This window comes from Triturus cristatus, chromosome 5_1, assembly GCF_964204655.1.
Source record: "Triturus cristatus chromosome 5_1, aTriCri1.1, whole genome shotgun sequence".
Lineage (NCBI taxonomy): Eukaryota > Metazoa > Chordata > Amphibia > Caudata > Salamandridae > Triturus > Triturus cristatus.
In genome coordinates, this window is record NC_140587.1 from 180,236,122 (window position 1) to 180,257,909 (window position 21,788).

General features: G+C 44.3%; 1 protein-coding gene across 1 annotated transcript in view; it reads right to left on the bottom strand.

The window, feature by feature from the left end:
* The window catches only part of LOC146830602 (lymphocyte antigen 6E-like), a 139,580-nt gene that overhangs the window by 72,322 nt on the left and 45,470 nt on the right, over positions 1-21,788 (bottom strand). The window contains exon 3 of the mRNA XM_085604791.1: positions 8,144-8,352. Within this exon, the coding sequence (XP_085460917.1) occupies positions 8,159-8,352 (194 nt within the window). The 3' untranslated portion in view covers positions 8,144-8,158. The remainder of the gene's footprint in view (positions 1-8,143; positions 8,353-21,788) is intronic.

Genomic DNA, 21,788 nt, shown 5'->3' on the forward strand with positions numbered 1-21,788 from the left:
TATCACCGCTTTAGCGACAGGAAACTGCCGCTAAAGCACCGATAAGTGGCTTGATAATATGCCCTTGAGAATTCCCATAGAAACCCAGGTTCTGGTGTGAAGGACATCAAACCTGGGCTTCTATGGGAATTCACAAGGGCATAATATCAAGCCCCTTATCCCCGCTTTTGCTGCAGTTTCCTGCCCGTAAAGCGGTGATAATGTTATCGCCGTTCTTGATAATATGACCCTGGGTGCACAGCGGCTGTTAGACACCTCTGGGAAGTGGATGGGATGCAGCAGCCTGGGTGCGCAGAGCCAAAACAGAGAATTACGCGTGTGCACTTGTAGATAGTCTGCAATTACTAATTCTATACTATCTTTCAGATAACTAAACTTGAGGTTGCAGTATGTCCTGGCACGTGGTTGGAGACACACCAGTGACACAAAGGTGAGCTGCGAAGATTTTCTCCAGTGTCAACACTCCCTCTCCATATCTTCCTTTCTCTTTCTCTCACACTTTCTCTCTTTCTCTGTCTCCTTCCTCTCTCTCTTTTTTTCTTTCTCTCACTTCCTCTCTCACACTGTTTGTCTCCTTTCCTCTCTCTCACACTGTTTCTTTCTCTCTTCCTTGTATCTTAATCTTTCTTTCTTTCTTTCTTTCTTAATATTTCTCTCTTCCTCTCTCTCACTCTTTGTCTCTCTCTCTTTCTCCCTCTCTCTTCCTCTCTCACACTGTTTCACTCTTTCTCTCTTCCTCTCTCTCACTCTTTCTCTCTCTCACTCTTTGTCTCTCTCTCTGTCTTCCTCTCTCTCTCTTTCTCTCTCTCTCACACTCTTTCTCTCTTCCTTGCATCTCTCTCTTTCTCTCTCTCATTCTTTCTCTCTTTCTCTCTTCCTCTCTGTCTTACTCTTAGTTTCTGTCTTCTTCTCTCTCTTTCTCTTTTGTTCTCTCTCTTCCTCCCTCTCTCACTCTTTTGTCTCTCTTCCTCTCTCACATTGTTTCTCTCTTTCTATCTTCCTAGTAGCTCACTCTCCCTCTCTTTCTCTCTCCTTTGCTGGACGCATAATGCACCTTATTTTTCTTTTTGTCTTGCAGGCTGTGATTCACAAATTGTCGAGGGATGACACGCCATGGCTGTACATAGTTTTATTTGTTGTTGTTTTGTTTTAATAAAATGTTTTATATGTACATCCATACATGACTAAGATTCTTATTTGTCCAACCTCACAAGCATCTTTTTTATTAAAACTGCAACACCAGCCGATTTGTTAGGCTTCACATTTAAATACGTTCCTGTCACATTTTTTGGTGGGGGGGTGAGCGGGGATGGCGGACAAGCAGCTGCTGCTGGGGGATGTCGAAGTACTGATGGGTGTCTGACCTGCATCATCGTTGCCTCCATTGCATCTCTTCTCAGAGACCTACAAACCGGCGGCCTGGCTCGTAAACGTGCGGGCCAAATAAGTAGCACCGGAAGAGCTGCAAGCCCATTAGTGGTTCGCAGAGGGAGACTTGCGGGCCCAAGAAGGTTGTTGACGGTATGCTAGCGATGTGGGCAGGGAGTGTTACCTGCTGATGTGGTGAGAGGCAGCGTGAAAGGGATATCTCTCTCCAACAGAGCTCCGGTATGTTTTCAGAAATCACAAAATGGCTTTTCAACGCCCATAAAGTAAGAGTTATGAACAGTTCGTAACCAGGCACGCAGAGTGACAACTGCGCCTCTCTGCTTAACTCACAGAGGCAGAACTACAAGCCGTCTGCTCCCTAAGGAACAGCAGCGTAGTAGCTCACAGAGGTACAGGCACAGCAGCGTACTAGCTCGCAAAGGTAGACAGCTGCGAGCCAACGGACTGGCTTCTAAAGGCATACCTCCGAAGTGGTGATGTTGGGCACAGGGAGCGTGAAAGGGTTATCTTCCTACTAGTGTCCTGGAGTGGAAGTCGTGCTGTCTGGCGCTCACCTGTTTCTCCTTTTATTGTTAATAAATCTTAAACCTTCACTGCGTCCAAATCATCATTACACAGAGCTCCGCCATATTAAATTGCCCCCGGAACCTTTCTTATATATTTTCACTCGATGCAAGGCACAAGATGGCTGCTAACACTTCCTGGTTACAAGTGTTAGCAGCCAATCAGAGGACACTTCCTGCTTTGAAGAGTTAGCAGCCAATCAGAGGCAAGCTCATGCTCGAGAGTAAGGCACCGATCAGATATATATATATATATATATATATATATATATATATATATATATATATATATATATTCCAAGTCGTTGATCCTATCCCGGATCATGAATGAGGCGCACTCCATGGGAATATCTTCATTAGAATTTATTTGGCAACAGAACAAAAACACCCGACAGACGCGTTTCGGCTACACGCCTTTGTCAATGTCGGTAAGGTTACATTTTTTTCGTCATTTAAATCAAATAATAAAGTTTCATTGACATCGAGAGAGGAGGTCGCTACTTTCTATATCATTGAAATAGAGGAGGGAAACATTGTATCATTTATCAAGATCTCTTAATGGGCAGACATCTTGTAACGTGCTTAAATGTCATATATAGTTCCGTGTATTTACACATCTTATAATACATATATACATTAGATGTTCATAATAATTCATGAAATACACCTTTTGAATTTTAGCCCTGAATGGGCATACGTATCCAGAGGTTAATGTCGTTGCTGCTATATAGTCATCATTAATAACCCCTGTAATCTAAGCTCATATCTTTATCGATCAGTGTCTCCCCTGTTCCACCCCTTTTGTTGCCTGCCAAACCTTTTCACAGAGAAGAAGTTAGGGTAGTCCCGATATAGTAAATATTTGCTGCTCTCAGATTACTATGTAATGTGTACCCAGAGTTCTTCCTCGTTGTTCAACCCAGAGGGGCTTTTGGTTTGCATCTCTAATATGTACTTCGATTCGAGTCTTCTGAGTTTCTTAATTCTGTCCCCACCCCTCTCATCTTTTGGGACGTGATCCAGGCAGAAGAACCTCAAAAGGTTCGGATTAGACTTGTGAAACTCCTTGAAGTGGCGTGCCACCGGAAAATTCACATCATGATTCTTTATCGCACGCATGTGCTCTAAAATTCTCTTTTTGGCGGGGTGAATAGTGCTCCCTACATACTTTAAATCACAGGGACAGGACAGGCAGTATACAACAAATTCAGTGTTGCAATTTATTAATTTGTTAATTTTTCTTTTTGTGGTTCTGCCTGGAATCGAGAATTCTTTCACCTTAGTTCCATTTTTGCAGGCCTTGCAATTCATGCATGGAAAAAACCCTGTTATTAAATCTTTTCTCTTAGGGTTCGTAGGAAAGTGGCTCCTTACAAGATGGTCTTTTAGGGCAGGTCCTCTTCTATACGTGATCTGTGGGGTCTGCGGGATATGTGGCCCTATAACTACATCTGTTTTTAATATTTTCCAATTTCGTCGGAAAATTTGTACAACCTCTGATGACTGGGCCGAATATTCGGTTATCATCCTCACTACATTGCTGTTATCTGAGTTCCGGGACTTACGTTCTCCCATTATCAAATCCTGTCTTATCAGGTGTTCCCCTTTCTTCTCTGCCCTGTTCAATGTTCTTTCTTTGTACCCTCTTTTCCTTAGCCTACTGAATGCTTCATCTTTTGCCTTGGTAAAATCCTTGTCAACTGTACAATTCCTCCTTATTCTGACAAGTTCCCCATATGGGACCCCTTCAATTACACTACTCGGATGGAAACTTTTTGCATGAAGTGTACTGTTTCCAGCTGTAGGTTTCCGATATAGTGTTGTCTGAATCTTATCATCTTCAATATAGACTGTTAAGTCTAAGTAGGGTACCTGGGTCTTACTGATACATTCAGTGAACTTTAAATTGCAATCATTCTTATTCAAGGCCGCCACATAGAGAGTCACCTCCTCATGTGACCCCTTCCATATAATGAAGAGGTCATCTATGTACCGGACCCATAATGCAATTTTGTCTAGCCATTTTTCGTTCTCTCCTGCCCAGGCCACGTGCTTCTCCCACCAGCCTACGAATAAATTCGCATAGCTGGGGGCGAAGCACGTGCCCATCGCAGTCCCCTGCTGTTGGTGGTACAATTCTCCTGCAAATAAGAAAATATTGTTTTTTAAACAAAATTCTGCAAATTCCATTATCATTGCATTATGCTCATGATACTTTGCATGTCGTTTTTTCAGAAAGAACTCAATTGCCTTCAGTCCCTTATGGTGTTCTATACTTGTATACAAGCTGGTGACATCTAAGGTCACAAGCCACATGTCCTGTTCCCATTGAATGTTCGAGATTGCACGTAGAAAATCTTTCGTATCTTTGATGTACGAACTCAAGTCCCGGACTAGTGGATTCAGAAAGCAATCAATATAAATAGATACATTTTCCAATAGACTATTCAGAGAAGATACTATCGGTCTCCCTGGTGGATTTTTGTGACACTTGTGCACCTTTGGCAAGTGATAAAAGGTGGGAATTTCCGGTGCTTCACATAAAATAAATTTATAGTCTGTGTCCCTTAAAATCCCTTTGTCATGCCATTTTTTCAAAATCATGTGAAAGTTGGTTATGCTCTGCTCATAAGTTGACCGAGTCACAATCTTGTAACATTCTTTATCTGAAAGTTGTCTCCATGCTTCCTTTTGATATAGTTTTCTATCCATTAGTACGATGTTGCCTCCCTTGTCTGAGGGTTTAATGATAAGATTCTCATCATTTTTCAGCTCCGTTATTATTTTCCATTGGGCTTGTGTCATGTTCTCTTTGCTTAAATTTGGACCCTTTGTTTGTAATTTCTTAAGGTCACTGATCATAGAGTCATGGAAGGCATCTATCGTATCATATGCCATTTGTGGAATAAATCGTGATTTTATTGCAAGATTGCTAGAGGCACCTACTTGCGTGATTCCTGCTTCTTGCAGCGTCTTAACAATGTTGTGCTGACTCAACGTTGTGCTTTCACATTCAAGTTCATGTAGGGCTTGTTGCAAATCTATTTCCATACTCGTAATGATCTCTTCTCCTGAAAAAAAAATAATATATATATATATATATATATATATATATATATATTCACTTAAAAAACCATAGGTTTCACACATGTTATAGTTAGCTGTACATTTCACTCGTAAAAAACCAATGAAATTCCACGTTATAGTTAGATCAGGTAACTATAACTTGCGCGCCCACAATAAACTGCTGATGACGTCACATATTACATCACTCATGACATGGTCAGTGACATCACTCATGACATCAATGATGACATGTGAAATTACACATTGTGGATTGCGGTCGCGCAAGTTATAGTTACCTGATCTAACTATAACGTGGAATTTCATTGGTTTTTTACGAGTGAAATGTACAGCTAACTATAACATGTGTGAAACCTATGGTTTTTAAGTGAATATATATAGGTTTCACACATGTTATAGTTAGCTGTACATTTCACTCGTAAAAAATCAATGAAATTCCACGTTATAGTTAGATCAGGTAACTATAACTTGCGCGCCCACAATAAACTGCTGATGACGTCACATATTACATCACTCATGACATGGTCAGTGACATCACTCATGACATCAATGATGACATCTGAAATTACACATTGGGGATTGCGGTCGCGCAAGTTATAGTTACCTGATCTAACTATAACGTGGAATTTCATTGGTTTTTTACGAGTGAAATGTACAGCTAACTATAACATGTGTGAAACCTATGGTTTTTTAAGTGAATTTGCAAGGTTTTTTAAATGATAATTCCTAACTATAACGTGTGTGAAACCTATGGTTTTTTCAGTGAATTTGTACGGTTTTTTAAATGCTAAGTTATATATATTTTTTTTTGGTTTTTCACTTTGCGCACACCCTGCGCGCACGATGCGCTTCGCGCACCGTGCGCGCGCTGTGGGCGCCCACATTGCGCAGTCCATGCCGTGCGCACATCGCATTTTTTTTCACAGTAACATTTGTTTTTTTCTCCCTTGTGGGTCCTTCAATTTATTTTTTAAATGTGATTGTTACTTCTTTATTTATTTTTTTTGCCGTGCGCGTACGGTAAGCTTACCGTACGCGCACCCCGCGATTTTTTTGAAAAATTATTAAATGTATTTTTCGTACTTTTGGGTCCTTCTTGGACCCCCTGACAAACACTAGGGGGTCTGCAACTCTCTTCGTTGCCCCCTTTTCACGTTCCCCACCTTTGTTTCTCAGTGCGAGAGACAGAAAATGGCGGCCGACACTTCCTGATTTCGACCGATTCGAATGTTTACAGTCATGTAACCATCAATCAGAATTGAGCTCGCGCACGGCACCGTACGCGTACGGTAAGCTTACGGTAAGCGCACGGAGTGCGCTTACAGATATATATATTGATTTAAATGCTATTTTCTCAGGACCTACTGAACAGATTTACACCAGACCTACAAAAGGCACATCCTTGACCTGAGGACTACCTCTCTGCCAAATTTCAAGTAATTCTGTTCAGCCGTTCGGGCTGTAGCTCGGACTAAAGGTCCTATGGGAAAATGCATGGGGAAAACGCGTTTTGGGACCCCCCTTTTTTTTCAGCCCCCGCTTGACGAATCCCCCCGAGACTTTCAGGGTAGGAGCGGAGCGTAGCGCCCCATTAGTTTTGAAAATTTCGCGAAGATTCGTCAACCGGCGCCAAAGTTATTCCAAATAGAATGTTGCGGATTTCCTATGGAAACACGGTCCTAACTATAACTATCTACTGGCGACCGCCAGTAGATAATATATATTTTTTCCCTTTAATATCTCAAACTATTGAATGGATTTAAACCATTTCAACAAAACCGCACTTTCTGGACCAATACCTTTCTCCCTGCCAAATGTGGCATAATTCCGTTCAGCAGTTTGATCTGTAGCCTTGTCTAAAGTTTCCTATGGAAAATCCATTGAGAACATGTTTTCACACCCCCCTTTTTTTCTCAGCCCCCCTTGACCAATCACCCCTAAACTTTCAAGATAGGAGCTGATCAAATAAGAGAAACTTTTTGGAAAATTTTGTAAAGAATCGTCAAACGATGCTAAAGTTATAAGCAGATGGAGAGCTCCAGGAGGGAGGCCGTGCAACCCCCCCTAACATGAGTGAAGCTCCGAGACTACGGAAACCCCAGCGGGCACCCGCAGCCCCAGCGAGCACCCGCTATTTATTTTTTAAGAAATGCCCCCGGGACCTAGCCCACCCCGGCGTCTCATTAAAATAAAACATGGAAACCCGCGACCCCAGCACAAATTACAGCCTAGGGGGTCAGGGTGTTTCTACTCTGCCCCTTCTCTTGTTTTCTACCTTAGTTTCTCTGTTTTCTAGCGACTCGCTTCTACCGAGCCACAAGATGGCTGCCAATACTTCCTGATTTGGAGTGTTGGAAGCCAATTACAGTGAAGCTCGTGCACGGGACTTAGGCTCTCCCCAGATATCAAAACTTTTATTTTTCTAATTTCTCAGCAACTACTGAACAGATTTTACACCATTTAAAAAAAGGTTGCTTTTATGACCCACGCACTACCTTTGTGCCAAATTTGGGATAATTCAGTTCAGTAGTTTCAGCTGTAACCTTGCACAAAGTTTCCTATGGGAAATTGATTTTTTTAACTCTTATTTTTTGAATTTCTCAAACTACTGAACAGATTTACACCATTTTAAAAAAGGTCGCTTTCTGAACCAAGCACTACCTTTTTGCCAAATTTGGGGTAATTCCGTTCAGCAGTTCGGACTGTAGCGTGTCACAAAATTTTCTATGGAAATTAACATGGGGAAATCGCGTTTTGGGACCCCCCTTTTTTCTCAGCCCCCGCTTGACTAATCACCCCCAAACTTTCAAGATACGTTCTGACCTAAAAATGCAACTTTTTGGAAAATGTCATAAAGATTAATTAAATGACGCCAAGTTATTAGCAAATCAAAAAATGCTTTTCCTATGGAAACTAGGTTGTAACTATAACGACCTACTGGCGACTGCCAGTAGGTAATATATATAAATATATGTTCTCCAGCTGAATATTGTAAGCAGAATTTCCACTGCTACAATATTGTGACAGTAAGAATATCGAAGTATAGATTTACTATTCTAAACTCCACATATATATTGTCTCTATTCCGACATACAAGCATATCTCACCTTTCTTTCCTTGGCCTATTGTTTGTCTCTCAATCGAAGTCCAAAGAAGCCCATGCATGCGGCCAGAAGCAGGTAGCTCATCTTCACGCTGGTCGCTCCGCTGACATTGCATAGTTCTCCGGAGCAGCAGCTTGTTGAATAACCAACCCCAGAAGTGTAGTCTTTTGCTACACATGATGGGTTACATGACTTGCTAATTACGGTCCCCACTGCAAGCAAAGAGAAATAGGATATTCAGGAGCAGTAGCTGTAAACACTGCTTCATAGCATCATATTTACCTTCCATAATTAAACTTGAAACAAATCTAGGACAGCTATTTGCGTTTACCACGAAGTCAGATCAGTAATGCCTCATGTAAAATGCACATCCTCATTTGGAACATCAACAGATGACAATTAAGCTGCCAGGAGTGTACTCCATGTTTGAGGGAGCTCCGGAGCAACCAAGCAATGCTTGTACCTAGGAACAACACTTCTCCCTGGTCAATGTAAGAGAAAGGCGTGTTATAGTCTGTGCAGTTCTCTTTAATTACTTTTTGTATTCAATTCTTGTCTCATGCCAGGTTTGATAGGATAGTAGACAAAGTTGTTTGGGAGTGTGAGGGTTGATTGACCGGAGTTTGTGTGGCAGAAGGTTGGGTTTGATATTTCAGGGCCTTTCAATTCCTTGCCTTAAGATTAAATGTTTGCCAAGGCTCTGGCTGACTATCACTCTAAATGGCCTGAAGTAAAGTTTGTGCCTTGTTTGAAATGGGGTCTCTACTTGGTAGAGGTAGGACCCTGTCCAAGTAGGGACCACCACTCTAGTGAGGGTAGGTCATATACTCACCCTAAATTAACCAGTGCTCACCCTCTGGTAGCTTGGCACAGAGCAGTCAGGCTTAAGTTCAGAGGCAATGTGTGAAGCATTTGTGAAACACTTAGGGGCCGATTCACAGAACTAACTTAAGATAAAATCCTAAACTTACTACTTTTGGTATTCACAGAAGTTAGGATTTTGTCTTAAGTTTGTCTTAAGACAAACTTAAGACAAACTTAAGACAGACTTAAGACAGACTTAAGACAGACTTAAGACAGACTTAAGACAGATTTAAGACAGACTTAAGACAAACTTAAGACAGACTAAAGACAGACTTAAGACAGACTTAAGACAGACTTGCGATAGACTTAAGACAAACTTAAGACAAAATCCTGTCTTAAGTCTGTCTTAAGTTTGTCTTAAGTTTGTCTTAAGTCTGTCTTAAGTCTGTCTTTAGTCTGTCTTAAGTTTGTCTTAAGTCTGTCTTAAGACAAACTTAAGACAAAATCCTAACTTCTGTGAATACCAAAAGTAGTAAGTTTAGGATTTTGTCTTAAGTTAGTTCTGTAAATCGGGCCCTTACATTTCAGTAACCCTGTGAAAACACCACAAAAAGATTCCACACCAGTTTAGAAAAGTAGACCATTTTTATCTGATTAAAAGAAGATGAAAACTACAAAGGTCCAATCAGTAGAAGTCGAGATATGAATTTTTAAAGTATAAATGTGATACCAGTGTTTAGAAGTCATTAGGGGTCAAAGGTTACTTGAGGTCATGAGGAACCAGTGCAAATCCAAAGTTCAGGACAACTGCAATTGATGGCAGGCTGGCTACAGGGTACAGACAGCTCCCACTAACAAAGTACCTTAGATAGACCAAAGTGTCGACATCGAAGACTCAAGGAGAGGAGTGGAGGAGGAACCGCGTTATCGTAGAATCCTAGGATGGATGGAAGCCTTTGCACTGATCCATGCCATCGACAGAAGCTTCGATGCATGCGCTGGGTCGGTGACGATCAGCGCAAAGTTGCTGTTGCGTCGATGTGAAAAAGGCTGCAAGAACCAATTCTGAGGGCCAGGACTGGAGGGAGCTCCTCAGGCAAAGGTAGGATTCACTGATAGTGGCAGTGCCTCCTGTAGCACAGCAGTTAGCGGGCAACAGGCCAACACAGCAGAGCAAATAGCAAAGCTACAGTCCCTCTTGCAGCACAGCAGCTCTTCTTCCTGACGGAATGTCCTTGGTTCCACATGTTCAAAATTGGTGGGGTCATAGGCCCAGTATTTATACTTTGGTGCCCTGGTCCTGGAATGTGGAAGAAGCTTCTGGAAAGGCCCCTTTAAGTTCTAGGGGTTTCATGCTTCCTGCGTCCTGCTTCCCACAGCACTGGTTCCAAGCTGGCTACTCTAACAATGCAGGGCTGTTAGGCCTCTTGTGAGGAGACTGGGCACATCCTATTCAGATGCAAGTGTCAGTTCCTCCTTTTAGCTCAGGAAGGCCCATCAACCTGCTGATGACCCACCAGGATGCAACACAACACACCTCAGCACCCTTTGTGTGTGACTATCTAGAGGGAATGCACAAGGCCTATGGGTAACCCAACCTAGACATATACTTTCTAAAAGTTCAATAACTAACAATGGGTTGGGCCTGTTTAATGTCAGCAAGGCTAGGCCACTGTCATATTCCCAAGGAACAAATAGGCGCCAGTACGGACTCTGCTTAGACAAAACAATGATTTCAATTTGGGATCACACAACTTAGTTATTGTGATCACCCTTTAATTCTCACATTGCACATCAAAAATGATCCATTCCGAAAAGAACCGTCAATGACAGAGGAGAAACATCTTCATGTAACAGAACACAAAATCATACATTACATCACCCACAACAAATAGACATCAATGCATTGAAACTCATATGGATTGATCAACACAACATTTAAACACATGACAGAAAACATGTAACAACCAATATACCAGTTCTGAAATGCGAAAAAAACAAAAGGGGCACAAAGTGGAATGTCCTTACTCAGCCCTAAATTGGCTTATAACCTAGGAGTGCAAACGCAACCTTTTTTTTTAGTTTGAGGCCTCACAGAATCTGACCATTTAATCTATTTTGCACCAATTTTTCCCCTGTCGGCCTATAATTCTCTTTTACATAGGCACATTCCCTAGGTATGAAGCTGCTGACATGATTTAAACCCAACATTGATCAGGGGTTCTCTTCAGCACTCAGAACTGTAGGCAAATGGGTTTAAATATTGTTCAGTGGCAAAATTCTTCATGCCTGTATTTTTCTTTTTTAAATTGTTCTACTCAGGTCAAAGCACAAAGCATTGTGGAATCACTAATCCCCAAATACAGTGTGGGTTGTGCGAGTCTGTGATAGTGAGGAGTTAATGAGCTCTCACCCAGGTATGATAGCTGAGGATTCTAGGTCAATGTTTCTGACAAAGGTTGGAGGGAAAGGGTCTGCTAGGAAGCCTGTCATGCCTAGGGCTTTTATTTTGATGATTTGTTTTTTTTTCTGGTGGCAGACTGAAAGAGCAGAATTTGGATGGCGAGTTCAAGGAAGCCCTTTTGTCTGGGAAGGCAATGAGAGGCCTTCTTACCTGCATATTAGAGAAAGTAAGATTCAAGGGGCCCGATTCACAGAACTAACTTAAGACAAAATCCTAAACTTACTACCATTTTGGTATTCACAGAAGGCACTTACTCATTTCTGTATTCACAGAAGTTAGGAGTCCTAACTTTAGGACTCCTAAATGCCTTCTGTGAATACCGAAAGTCTTAAAATTAGGATTTTTCTCAGTTTAGGAGTAGTAAAGTTAGGACTTCTAACTTTAGGACTCCTAAATGCCTTCTGTGAATACCGAAAGTCTTAAAATTAGGATTTTTCACAGTTTAGGAGTAGTAAAGTTAGGACTCCTAACTTTAGGACTCCTAAATGCCTCCTGTGAATACTTAAAGTCGTAAAGTTAGCATTTTTCTCAGTTTAGGAGTACTAAAGTTAGGAGTCCTAACTTTACTACTCCTAAATTGAGAAAAATCCTAATTTTAAGACTTTCGGTATTCACAGAAGGCATTTAGGAGTCCTAAGGTTAGGACTCCTAACTATACTACTACTAAACTGAGAAAAATCCTAATTTTAAGACTTTCGGTATTCACAGAAGGCATTTAGGAGTCCTAAAGTTAGGACTCCTAACTTCTGTGAATACCGAAATGAGTAAGTGCCTTCTGTGAATACCAAAATGAGTAAGTGCCTTCTGTGAATACCAAACTGGTAGTAAGTTTAGGATTTTGTCTTAAGTTAGTTCTGTGAATCAGGCCCAAAGTTAGCAGCTTTTTCAAGGAAGTAGTTCGCACAGCCACTGCGAAGTACCCAAGAGTGTTTTTTGCCTGTTGTAGTAATGGCAGAGTTACTGAATCTTATGATGGTGTTGATGAGCTCTTTGAGGGGTGCATGTAGCACCAATAATGTGTTACATGTAGTGGGGGCTTTAATGTTATCGCAGAGGTTATGTTTTTTACTCTACAGTCTATCAAGGGATCTGGTTTCTGCGTTTTGATATTTTACTTGATATTTGAGTCACCTGCCTTACTTCTGTTAGGCTGTAGCCATGCTGTTTTGAATGTAGAAGTTAAGTAATGGGCGTGCTGTTTAACTGACATTTTGGGGTACTGGGAAAGCAAGTGGAGAGTTTTTCTTGTAATGAGTTTAGGTCGAAATGTTTCCACAGTCTCATGGCTCATGGCTGTGCAAGAGCTCTAGGTGCATGTTATGCCAAAGGGAGGTTGAGCATGGAATAGATGAGTTGGGGTCACCCTATATAGTGTGGTTGTTTTCTGTGACTGAAATTAGACTTCTTGCTGTACAGGATCTAAGCTACCTATTTATCTACTTGAATAAACCTACTTAAACTTCATCATACAGCGTGGACTACATTACTACAGAGTACATTTGGCTTCAGGTATTCTAGTAGATTGTAGATTTAAATTCTGCTGTTTCTTAGTGACTTGCCACTATTACTAATTGTGTATCTCTGTGAAAATGCTTTGGACTATCTGCTGGGTAATTTAATGTATTTGTCTGGCACAGCAAAGATATTTTGATGGAAGTGGGTTTTAATAAATGAAATGATTTTGCACTGATTAGCATGCATGAAATTTGATTGTTGTTTTGACCAGAAAGAGTTGAGATAACTGGTTGTCTGTGTCCTGCCGATGCTAGATCTTGCCACAGGGCTAGTAGGTAGCTATTGACATGTGTTGATGTTACACCTGGCTCTATATCTAGTGACCATTCAGCACCTTTGTCTAGCTGGCATGGCATGTAGGAAGGTATTCATTATTTATATTTTGTAGGAGATTACTAGTAGGTGTGTTTTACTGTTGCCAATCTAGATATAGGCCTGATACATTAGACAGTGAGAGTAGGGGAGTTTTGTTTTTATTCTTGTATGTGCAAGATGAGGTTGATAATTCTGGTGACCGGCTTCACATTGCTCATGATGGAGCTTTGACTGGTCTTGCAGCAGACGTGGAGAGCAAGGTCTAGTGATAGGAATGTCGACTTGATCCAGTTTGCTGAGCGGTGACTTAGGTGAATATTCTCAGATGGAAGAAATACATGTATTAGGAATGCTCCTAGGGGATTGGATGTAGGAGTGAAGAAAAGGTATTGCTGGAGTCTTGCATAAAAAGGAATATGTCTGAAGAACAGAGTGACGGAGGGGAAGGAGAAAAGTTTGAAGTACTGTAAAGTTATTTGAGATAGTTATGGCTTGAGTACTTCCCTGATTCTGATAGCTATCTTGTATAATGGCTGATGTGTCTGGGAGAAGAAATAAGTGGAGGTGGGGGTTAGTGATTAGGAAAGTGCTTTGAGATGTGTAGATGTAAACAGAGTACAAGACAGAAGAGGGTGTTTTTTGAGAGGGAGGAGGTGATGGGTTTAGATGGGAGTGGAGCATTAGGGTACCATGAGGACCTGGGAGTTATATCAGGAGTTCTGTTACACTGTGTTATATGCATATGTTACAATTATCACATGCCACTGCTTGCTGGGGTAGGGGGTACAGCAAGGAGAAATGAGATTCGATATAAGCTATAGATAAACTAGACTAACCTACATCTAAAGCTCTCCTTAATGGTACAGTTATAAGCACTCTCCTCAAACAATACTTATCCTCAATTTTACAAAACTGGTGGGAAAATTATTTTAGAGCTTATACTGTGCCACACCACCACCCTGCCACCTGCTCATATTCCTGGACATCTTGAGATGGTCTCTCTACCCTTGTGGTCTGATATTTCCTGAGGGGCATTTGTAATAACTTGTAAACCATGCCACCCTGGAATGTAAGGCACACTGAAAAGTTCTTCCTTGGGGCCAATTTCCTCTAGCTAGCCAAATCAATCAAAACTACCTACAAAAATGGCACAAACGTTTCCTGCTTAGGAAATATAGCTATGGTCAAGATGAGGATTGTAGGAAAGTAGATTCTGCTTTCATGGTTACCCCCACTTTTTGCGGGTGTTATTCTGTTTTCTTACTGGTCTGACTAGGCGTCTGCTAATCAGGACCCCAGTCACTGTGCTTCCTCCCTACATTTGACAGTGGTAAGTACTTTCGTACCTTCACAATTGGCTACTGGTGTACCCTTTTAAGGCCCTAGTATATGGTATTAAGGAACCCAGGGCAAAGGTACACCAGGGGTCTCCCATAGGCCGAAGCACGTATTATGCCAACTAAGAGAGACCACTCAAATTGTGACTACAGGCCTACCATTGCAGCCTGTGTGAGTTGGTGCTAGCACCACTTACCACAGATATACGTTTCCTTATATCTGAGGTCACTGCACTTAAATCCTATAAGGCAGACCTTTCATACCTGAAGGCTGGGTGCTGGTTTATAAGTGTGAGGGTGCCCTGATTGAGCAGGACACACCCTACAAACCCCAGAGTCCATTCTCCAGGCTTTATATGTGCGGTCAGCCATTTAATACACATAGTGGACATCAAGGCATTTGCAGGATGCCTAACTGTACATTGGCTGCACCGAAACCGGTCATGTTTAGACTCAAACATGTCAGAATCCTACCACAACACCGATTTCACTGGTGGACGTAGGATTCCATGTACTGGGAAGCTGCCCTGGGGTGCCCACTGTATTCCCTGTACTAGCCTGTCAGGGTCTAACAGCAAGCTATTGCTGCTGCCGACCACAGACACATTTCTGCCCTCTGCTGCTGAGCTGAGCTCGAGCAGGGGAAGGCAGAACAATAGGTTTCCTGTCACAGGGAGGAGCGACCACCTCCCAGACAGAACTTGGTGTATTGGGCTGGGGTGGCGGTGCATGCCAGCACCACCAGACTGCTTTGAAGGGCACATTTGGTGTCCTCCCTGCATACTCCAGTTTGAGCCAGTTCAGGGAGCCCTTGGCTCCGACTCTGGAGCGAAACTGGAAAAAAGACATGGGAGTATCCTCCATTCTGGCCAGCCCCTACTCTGGGAGGGACCCTTGAATCATCCCAACCTTTTACTAGGGTACTTAAGGGGTTACCTGTGGCTGGCTCTTCAGATTCGTCATTGGACAAGATTTAAATCTAAAACCAATTCAACTTCAACTGTCTGTGCACCTTCGACTTCGCCTGACTTCGCCTCGAACCAAGACTGCACCAAGGAAGACTCCTGCTGCTACTGGTCTCGCTGTTCTTCCAGTCTTTTCCATTGTCTGTGTCTGTGCTTCTTCCAGGTTCCTCTCCAGGCCTGTGGGCATCAGGGACACCTGAAGTAATCTCCCTTGGAGTGAAGGATTCGCTCCCCTTCATCTTCACTAACCGCAACGAAGCTGACCGGTCTGCTACTCTTGACATGCTACGGACTCCAAAAGGCCCAGCAACACAGGTGGTGGTTCTGCAACTCCCTCGAGGCCGGACCTGTCCTTTCAGAAAGTTTGAGGCCAGTACCCCTCGTCAGAACTGCGGGAACAGAACCCCTATGCACCTCATTGACTTGCCGTTGCCAAGGCTTGCTGACTCTGTCCTCCAGAGATCTTCGGGCTAGGAGAAGCTTCAGCCTCCAGCACTCTTCCTGCCAAGATCTTCGCTCTCACCCCATCCTCTGCACCTTGGGTCTGCATCTTTGGTGAGCTGCGCGCGGTCCTCTTGCGACTCCTGTACCTTCAGCCTGTGGGTCCTCTTTAGGGTCTTCTTTCGGCTTCAGTGAGCTTCCTTGCTTACTCGGGCTGCTCTGACCCTCCTGCATTTGGTGAGTCCTTCTGACCTTGCCTTGTCCCAACGTTGCACCTTTTTCACATTTACTGCAGCTAAGGCTAGCTGGTGCTCCCACCGGACACTGATCTCATGGTTATTGACCCCCGATGTGGGACAGCTCGTGAATGTCTCCTGGTTTTCCGCAGCATTGTCTGGTCCTCATAGCTGCAACGACAAGGTCACCAACATCACTCCTGCATCTTCAGTCATTTGTGGTCCTTGGTCTTCTGTGCCTCCTGGTCTGTGGCGGCTCCTCTGCTAAGGCGGAGGAGTGTCACCCACTACCCTTTGAGCAGTGAAAAAAGAAAAAAAGATGATAATAAAATAGCGTTATTATCATTTTCTTTTTTCCTTCTGCAGTGGCTCCATTGTTTCCTGGGGCAGGCTGGGCCCCGCGACCCAGAGCACTACAGGGGAGGAGTGGTGGCACTCCAAGTGGGCATCCTATTTTGGCCGCATTGTGATTGTTCAGGGGAGCTTGGGAGCCCAGGTGCTTCCTGCTGCTGGCCTCCAGGCAGGAAGAAGATAAGATGCAGAGGATCAGAGGAGAGTCGGAGGCAACACCGGCCGTAGTCAGGTAGGTGTTTTTTTGTTATCCTTTTCATTTTCCTGACCTAATCCCGCCCGACCTCCCCACCCCACCATCCGAGTCCAGTAGCAACCGCTACTGCTCCTGGTCACCTCTGAGTGGCATAGACTCTGTCCCGTCTGCCTGCAGGTACTTCTCTTCAAGAATCCATCCTTGGATTCCACCAGACTCATGCACAGTCTTCGCCAGCGCCACCTTTCCTGCGGTCTATGGCGGTTTCCGACGTCACTTTGCACCTATGCACCCGGCTTCCCTGGTGTAGGTATCCTGGTTTCTGGGTATCCATGGGGGGGCTCTCCAACCTTCTGTCTTCCATGGGGTTTCTTCAGGGTTCACTGAGAAGGGTCTTTCTTCTTAAAAACTGCAACCTCAACTTTCCCATTGACTTGCATTAAGTACGTGGCTGTGTTTCCACTCTGCACACAGACTCCGTGGGGTTCCTGGGTGCTTACCTGGGTTGGTTCCTTGTGTCCCCAGCTCTTCTGAGTCTTCTGGTCCAAGTCCTGACTTCAGTCGCAGTTGGCATTCCTCTTCTTTAGTTTATGGTTTGGTCTCCCCCTGTATTGTATGTATTGTATTGTGTTGATATCTCCGGGTAGAAGATATACCAATGTGTTAGTAAGTGTGTATAATAAATATACTTATCTTTTTTATAACTACACTGTGTGGTTCTTTTTCGTTTAACCTACACTATATGATTAGTCTGGTAAAGCAAGCTGCTTAACATTCCTTCTGGACTAAGCCTGAAGGCTGCTCTCCACAGCTACCACTTAGAGAGCTTTCTGTGGTCTTCTAAGACCACTAAAATCACCATGAGGGTTGCCTGGATTAGTTCAAGGTGATTCACTTAAATAAGTGTGCTCTGTATGCTGAGCCAGCCTCCTACAAGGATCCTGCCCCAAATCTTCTTCCAATTCTAAACAATATCCATATGGATTGAGCATACGTATATAACCCAACTACAGCACATATGCAGCACCTTTATCAAGGAAGGTAAGAAGAAGAGAACTCTGGAAAAGTGGGAAGTGCAGCACGAGCTAAAGGAGGCCTGGGTATATCAAAATTAGAAGTATACTTCCAGGAGGCATCTCTCCATTACATACTCAAATGGTCCATTGTGGAAACAGAAATTAATTGGTGCTTCCTGAACTGTACTTTGGTGGGGGAATCCCTTTGGTAAATCCCTTGGCTGCCTTCCAGGTAGATACTCACCAATAAGTCCAGGTCTGCAATAATTTGGGCCACCCTCAAGGTTTGGGACAAGACTGGGATTGAGTGGGTCTGTCTAGTTTCCCCTCTCCTTATATGCTTATCTTGGAAACCCTGAATTTGGGCTAGGATTAGGGAAGGAAGGCATTCCAGAAATGGCAGAAGGATATATGTAACAAGGTGAGCAATTGGTTGTTGTACCTGTTATGTTTGTTGTTGCGTTATGACTATTTGCAGAGTGCACATCTCACCCAGCAGTGTTAGCCAAGTGCTAGATGAGAAGGGGACTGAGCTGGCATAGTCTGAAGTCTAGGTAAAGAGCCATGTCTTCAGTTTCTTTCAGAATTCAAGAAGTGAAGAGTTAGTCCTGATGTGAAGAGGGATCTCTAATAACCTCTTTCTCCGTAAATACCTTTACTACCACCTTCCAACAGTGCCCCTCATCCCTCCATGGCCCCCCTAGTGACCTCCTCCTCAGATTCCCTCACTGCCTCATGCCACAAGTGCCCCTCATCTCCCCACAGCCCCTCCCCCTCATGACCTCCTCCTTGGACTCCCTCACTGCCACCATCCACCAGTGCCCCATATCTCTCTGTAGCCTCTCCCCCTCATGACCTCCTCCTCAGGCTCCCTCACTACCACCCTCCACCAGTGCTCTTCATCTCACCCTAGCTCCCCCTCTACACCATGACCTCTTCCTCGGATTCCCTCACTGTCACCCAGGGCACAAGTCCTAAAAAAAGAAGTGGGGGGACGCTGACGTCACGGCAGGAAGGGATGTCACGAAAGGTTGCTTGCACCATCAGACTCATTGCCTCCCCTCGCTCACCCCTTAGATGCCATTGCATCGGAGAAGCCAGCGCGTGTGCAGCATTCTGAATGAGCTCCGATCTCACCCCAGAGAGGCCAAAGGTTAAATGTGTGGCTCCATTTGCTCCAGTAATCGAGCTCCCGTTAAAATAAGTGAGGGGACGCCGTCCACCCGCGTGGTACCCCGACTCGAGCCCTGCAGTCACCCTCCACCAGTGCCCCTCATCGCTCCATAGCCCCTCTCTCATATGCATTTGTTGTTTAGCGCTACTCATATCAGTGTAGTGTGTCAGTACTTTACACCACGAACACATTATACAGAGACAATGAATCATACAAGTATGTAAATCAATCTACGGGGAATGTCACATAAGCCAATGAAGATTACAAGGTGTAGGAATCACATGTCATCCATACTGGTGGGCAGTATATTTTGAGAGGGTTTGGTCTGGGGAAACACAACCTTAGGATTTAAAAGAGTATTCCATGGGGGTCAGCTTTACTGATAAAAATGTATCTCTGCGCAAACATACTCATTTTAGCAACATTAGAATGATGAAAGACTGAGGAAGTTCTAACTATATCACAAAACAAAAAACGATACCATTCATGTTTGTATGCAGCTCTTTGGTGACAGTTCATTGGTCACTGTCCTATGTTAGGATTGTAACTTCTGAACTGCAAGTAACACAAGGATCTCTGTGACAAAGGTAGTAACCCACTGAGCTGCCACATAAAATACAGTTCATCTGCATTTAAAAACTACTAACAGACAAATGATTGCTCTCCAGCGGATCATTAATCACCAGCGTTATTGGGACATTTGTTATTGTCTTATTATTGTTCTGCATCAGCCATGATAATGATAAAAACTGTTTAAATGAAGCGCACACAAAGTACGTGTCCTGCTGGGCCTGTGCGGATTTTTAAAAGAAAAATAAATAGTCACACATTCTCTTACCTACTACTCCATTAGTCAAACTTTGTGTCACACCCTAATGTGATAAGCAGCTGCAGGGGTCAGGAAAGGTGAATACTTTGACCACGGAGTTTTCTGGACATCTATGGGCTACTAATCCCGCAACATCGGACTCTGCCTGTCCCCTGGGAGCTTGTGTTGAGTGGCCTTCTTGCCGGCGGGACTGCGAGGACCAGCCTGGATAGCGACGACATCACCACTGCAGCTGGGGCCTCTTCCCGCCCGCTCCTCCCATCAGCACTATTTAAGACTCGCGCCCCCGCTTCGCGGGAGCCGCTCGCCGCTGCTACTTTCACCACGGAGATTTCTGGACATCTACTGGCTACTAATCCCGCAACATCGGACTCTACCTGTCCCCTGGGAGCTTGTGTTGAGTGGCCTTCTTGCCGGCGGGACTGCGAGGACCAGCCTGCATGGCGACGACATCACCGCTGCAGCTGGGGCCTCTTCCCGCCCGCTCCTCCCATCAGCACTATTTAAGACTCACGGCCCCCGCTTCGCGGGAGCCGCTCGCCGCTGCTACTTTGACCACGGAGTTTTCTGGACATCTATGGGCTACTAATCCCGCAACATCGGACTCTGCCTGTCCCCTGGGAGCTTGTGTTGAGTGGCCTTCTTGCCGGCGGGACTGCGAGGACCAGCCTGCATAGCGATGACATCACCGCTGCAGCTGGGGCCTCTTCCCGCCCACTCCTCCTCCTCCCCACCTACTTCCTATTTCAAGCGCCCTGTGCATACGCGCTAGCGGGACGCGCACGGGACTCATCACGGGGCGAAGACCGGGCAAAGAGCGGGCCGTTTGAGGCCGTTCGAGAACGGACGAGATCGGGCTCGGGCCATCCCTCCTGTTCCACAATCGCCCCTGTCCACTTGCATATACCCAACTATTACACCTGGAGAATGACCTCAAGAGAGACAAGAAGCAAGACCATGCTGGCCGCTGGGAAGCCGCAAGGTACTTTGGACACTTATTTTGCAAAGGCTAGCTCACTACTTATCGATGATATTACCATATTAGAACGACGTATTTCCCAAGAAATTGAGTGGGTAAGGAGATCGTCTCTGGGCCCCCTTGCTCACGCAATTACCCCTGAACAAAGACTGGAACGCACATCACCAGCCGTTAGGGTTAGGGGAACAGATGATATGCCCGACACAGTTGGTTTGAGCGGTTCTATTGCTCTTGATATTGAATGTGTGACTTCGCCCCCGGTAGATCTCAGTATAATATCTTTACCTCCACTAAAGCCCCCCCCACCCCTAACTGCACCCAATACTACCCTGTCCGCTATGGAGGGAATTACTATTGGGGCTCACAAGTCTATACTGCCAAGGCAGGGGGAGAGGGAGGGAGCTATTCCAAAAAGTAAGAGGAGGGAACAGAGTCCTCGAGGGAGAAAGTCGAAAATTGCTAAGAATTCCACCCCGAACGAGGGAAATAAAAATGGCACATCTAATAAAAGGCAAACTTTGCCACCAAAAAAAAGGCCACCACCCTCCCATACATCAAGCCAGATATCCCCCAGTACTAATATAAACTCTGGGGAGGAGGATATCACCCTCTCTGATATTCGCACTTTGATGACGATAATTCTCAAACCTCTGGAAGTGCGACTGGCAAAGATGGAAATTTGTCTGCAGAATATCGAAAAGGAATGGCATATCTACCAGTTGCCTGCACTAAAGACAGCCAATTACCAGGAATAGGGTTGAGCTATAGTGGCGAGATGGCTAAAATAGCCCCCCCAGCTAAAGAAATGGGCCATGTGACTAACCCCACACAAATCCAACTCCCCTTATCACAGCCTAATCCGCGAGCCCCAGATTACACAGCAAATACAAGTCCTCAGGAGAAGCTGACTGTGTCTGGAAATGGGGGCAAGAATAATGGCATTGACAATAAACATAGGATAGTTAATTTACCACCGGAGGCAGGTCCATACACAATCATTTTGGCAGGCATTCCCGAATTAAAACA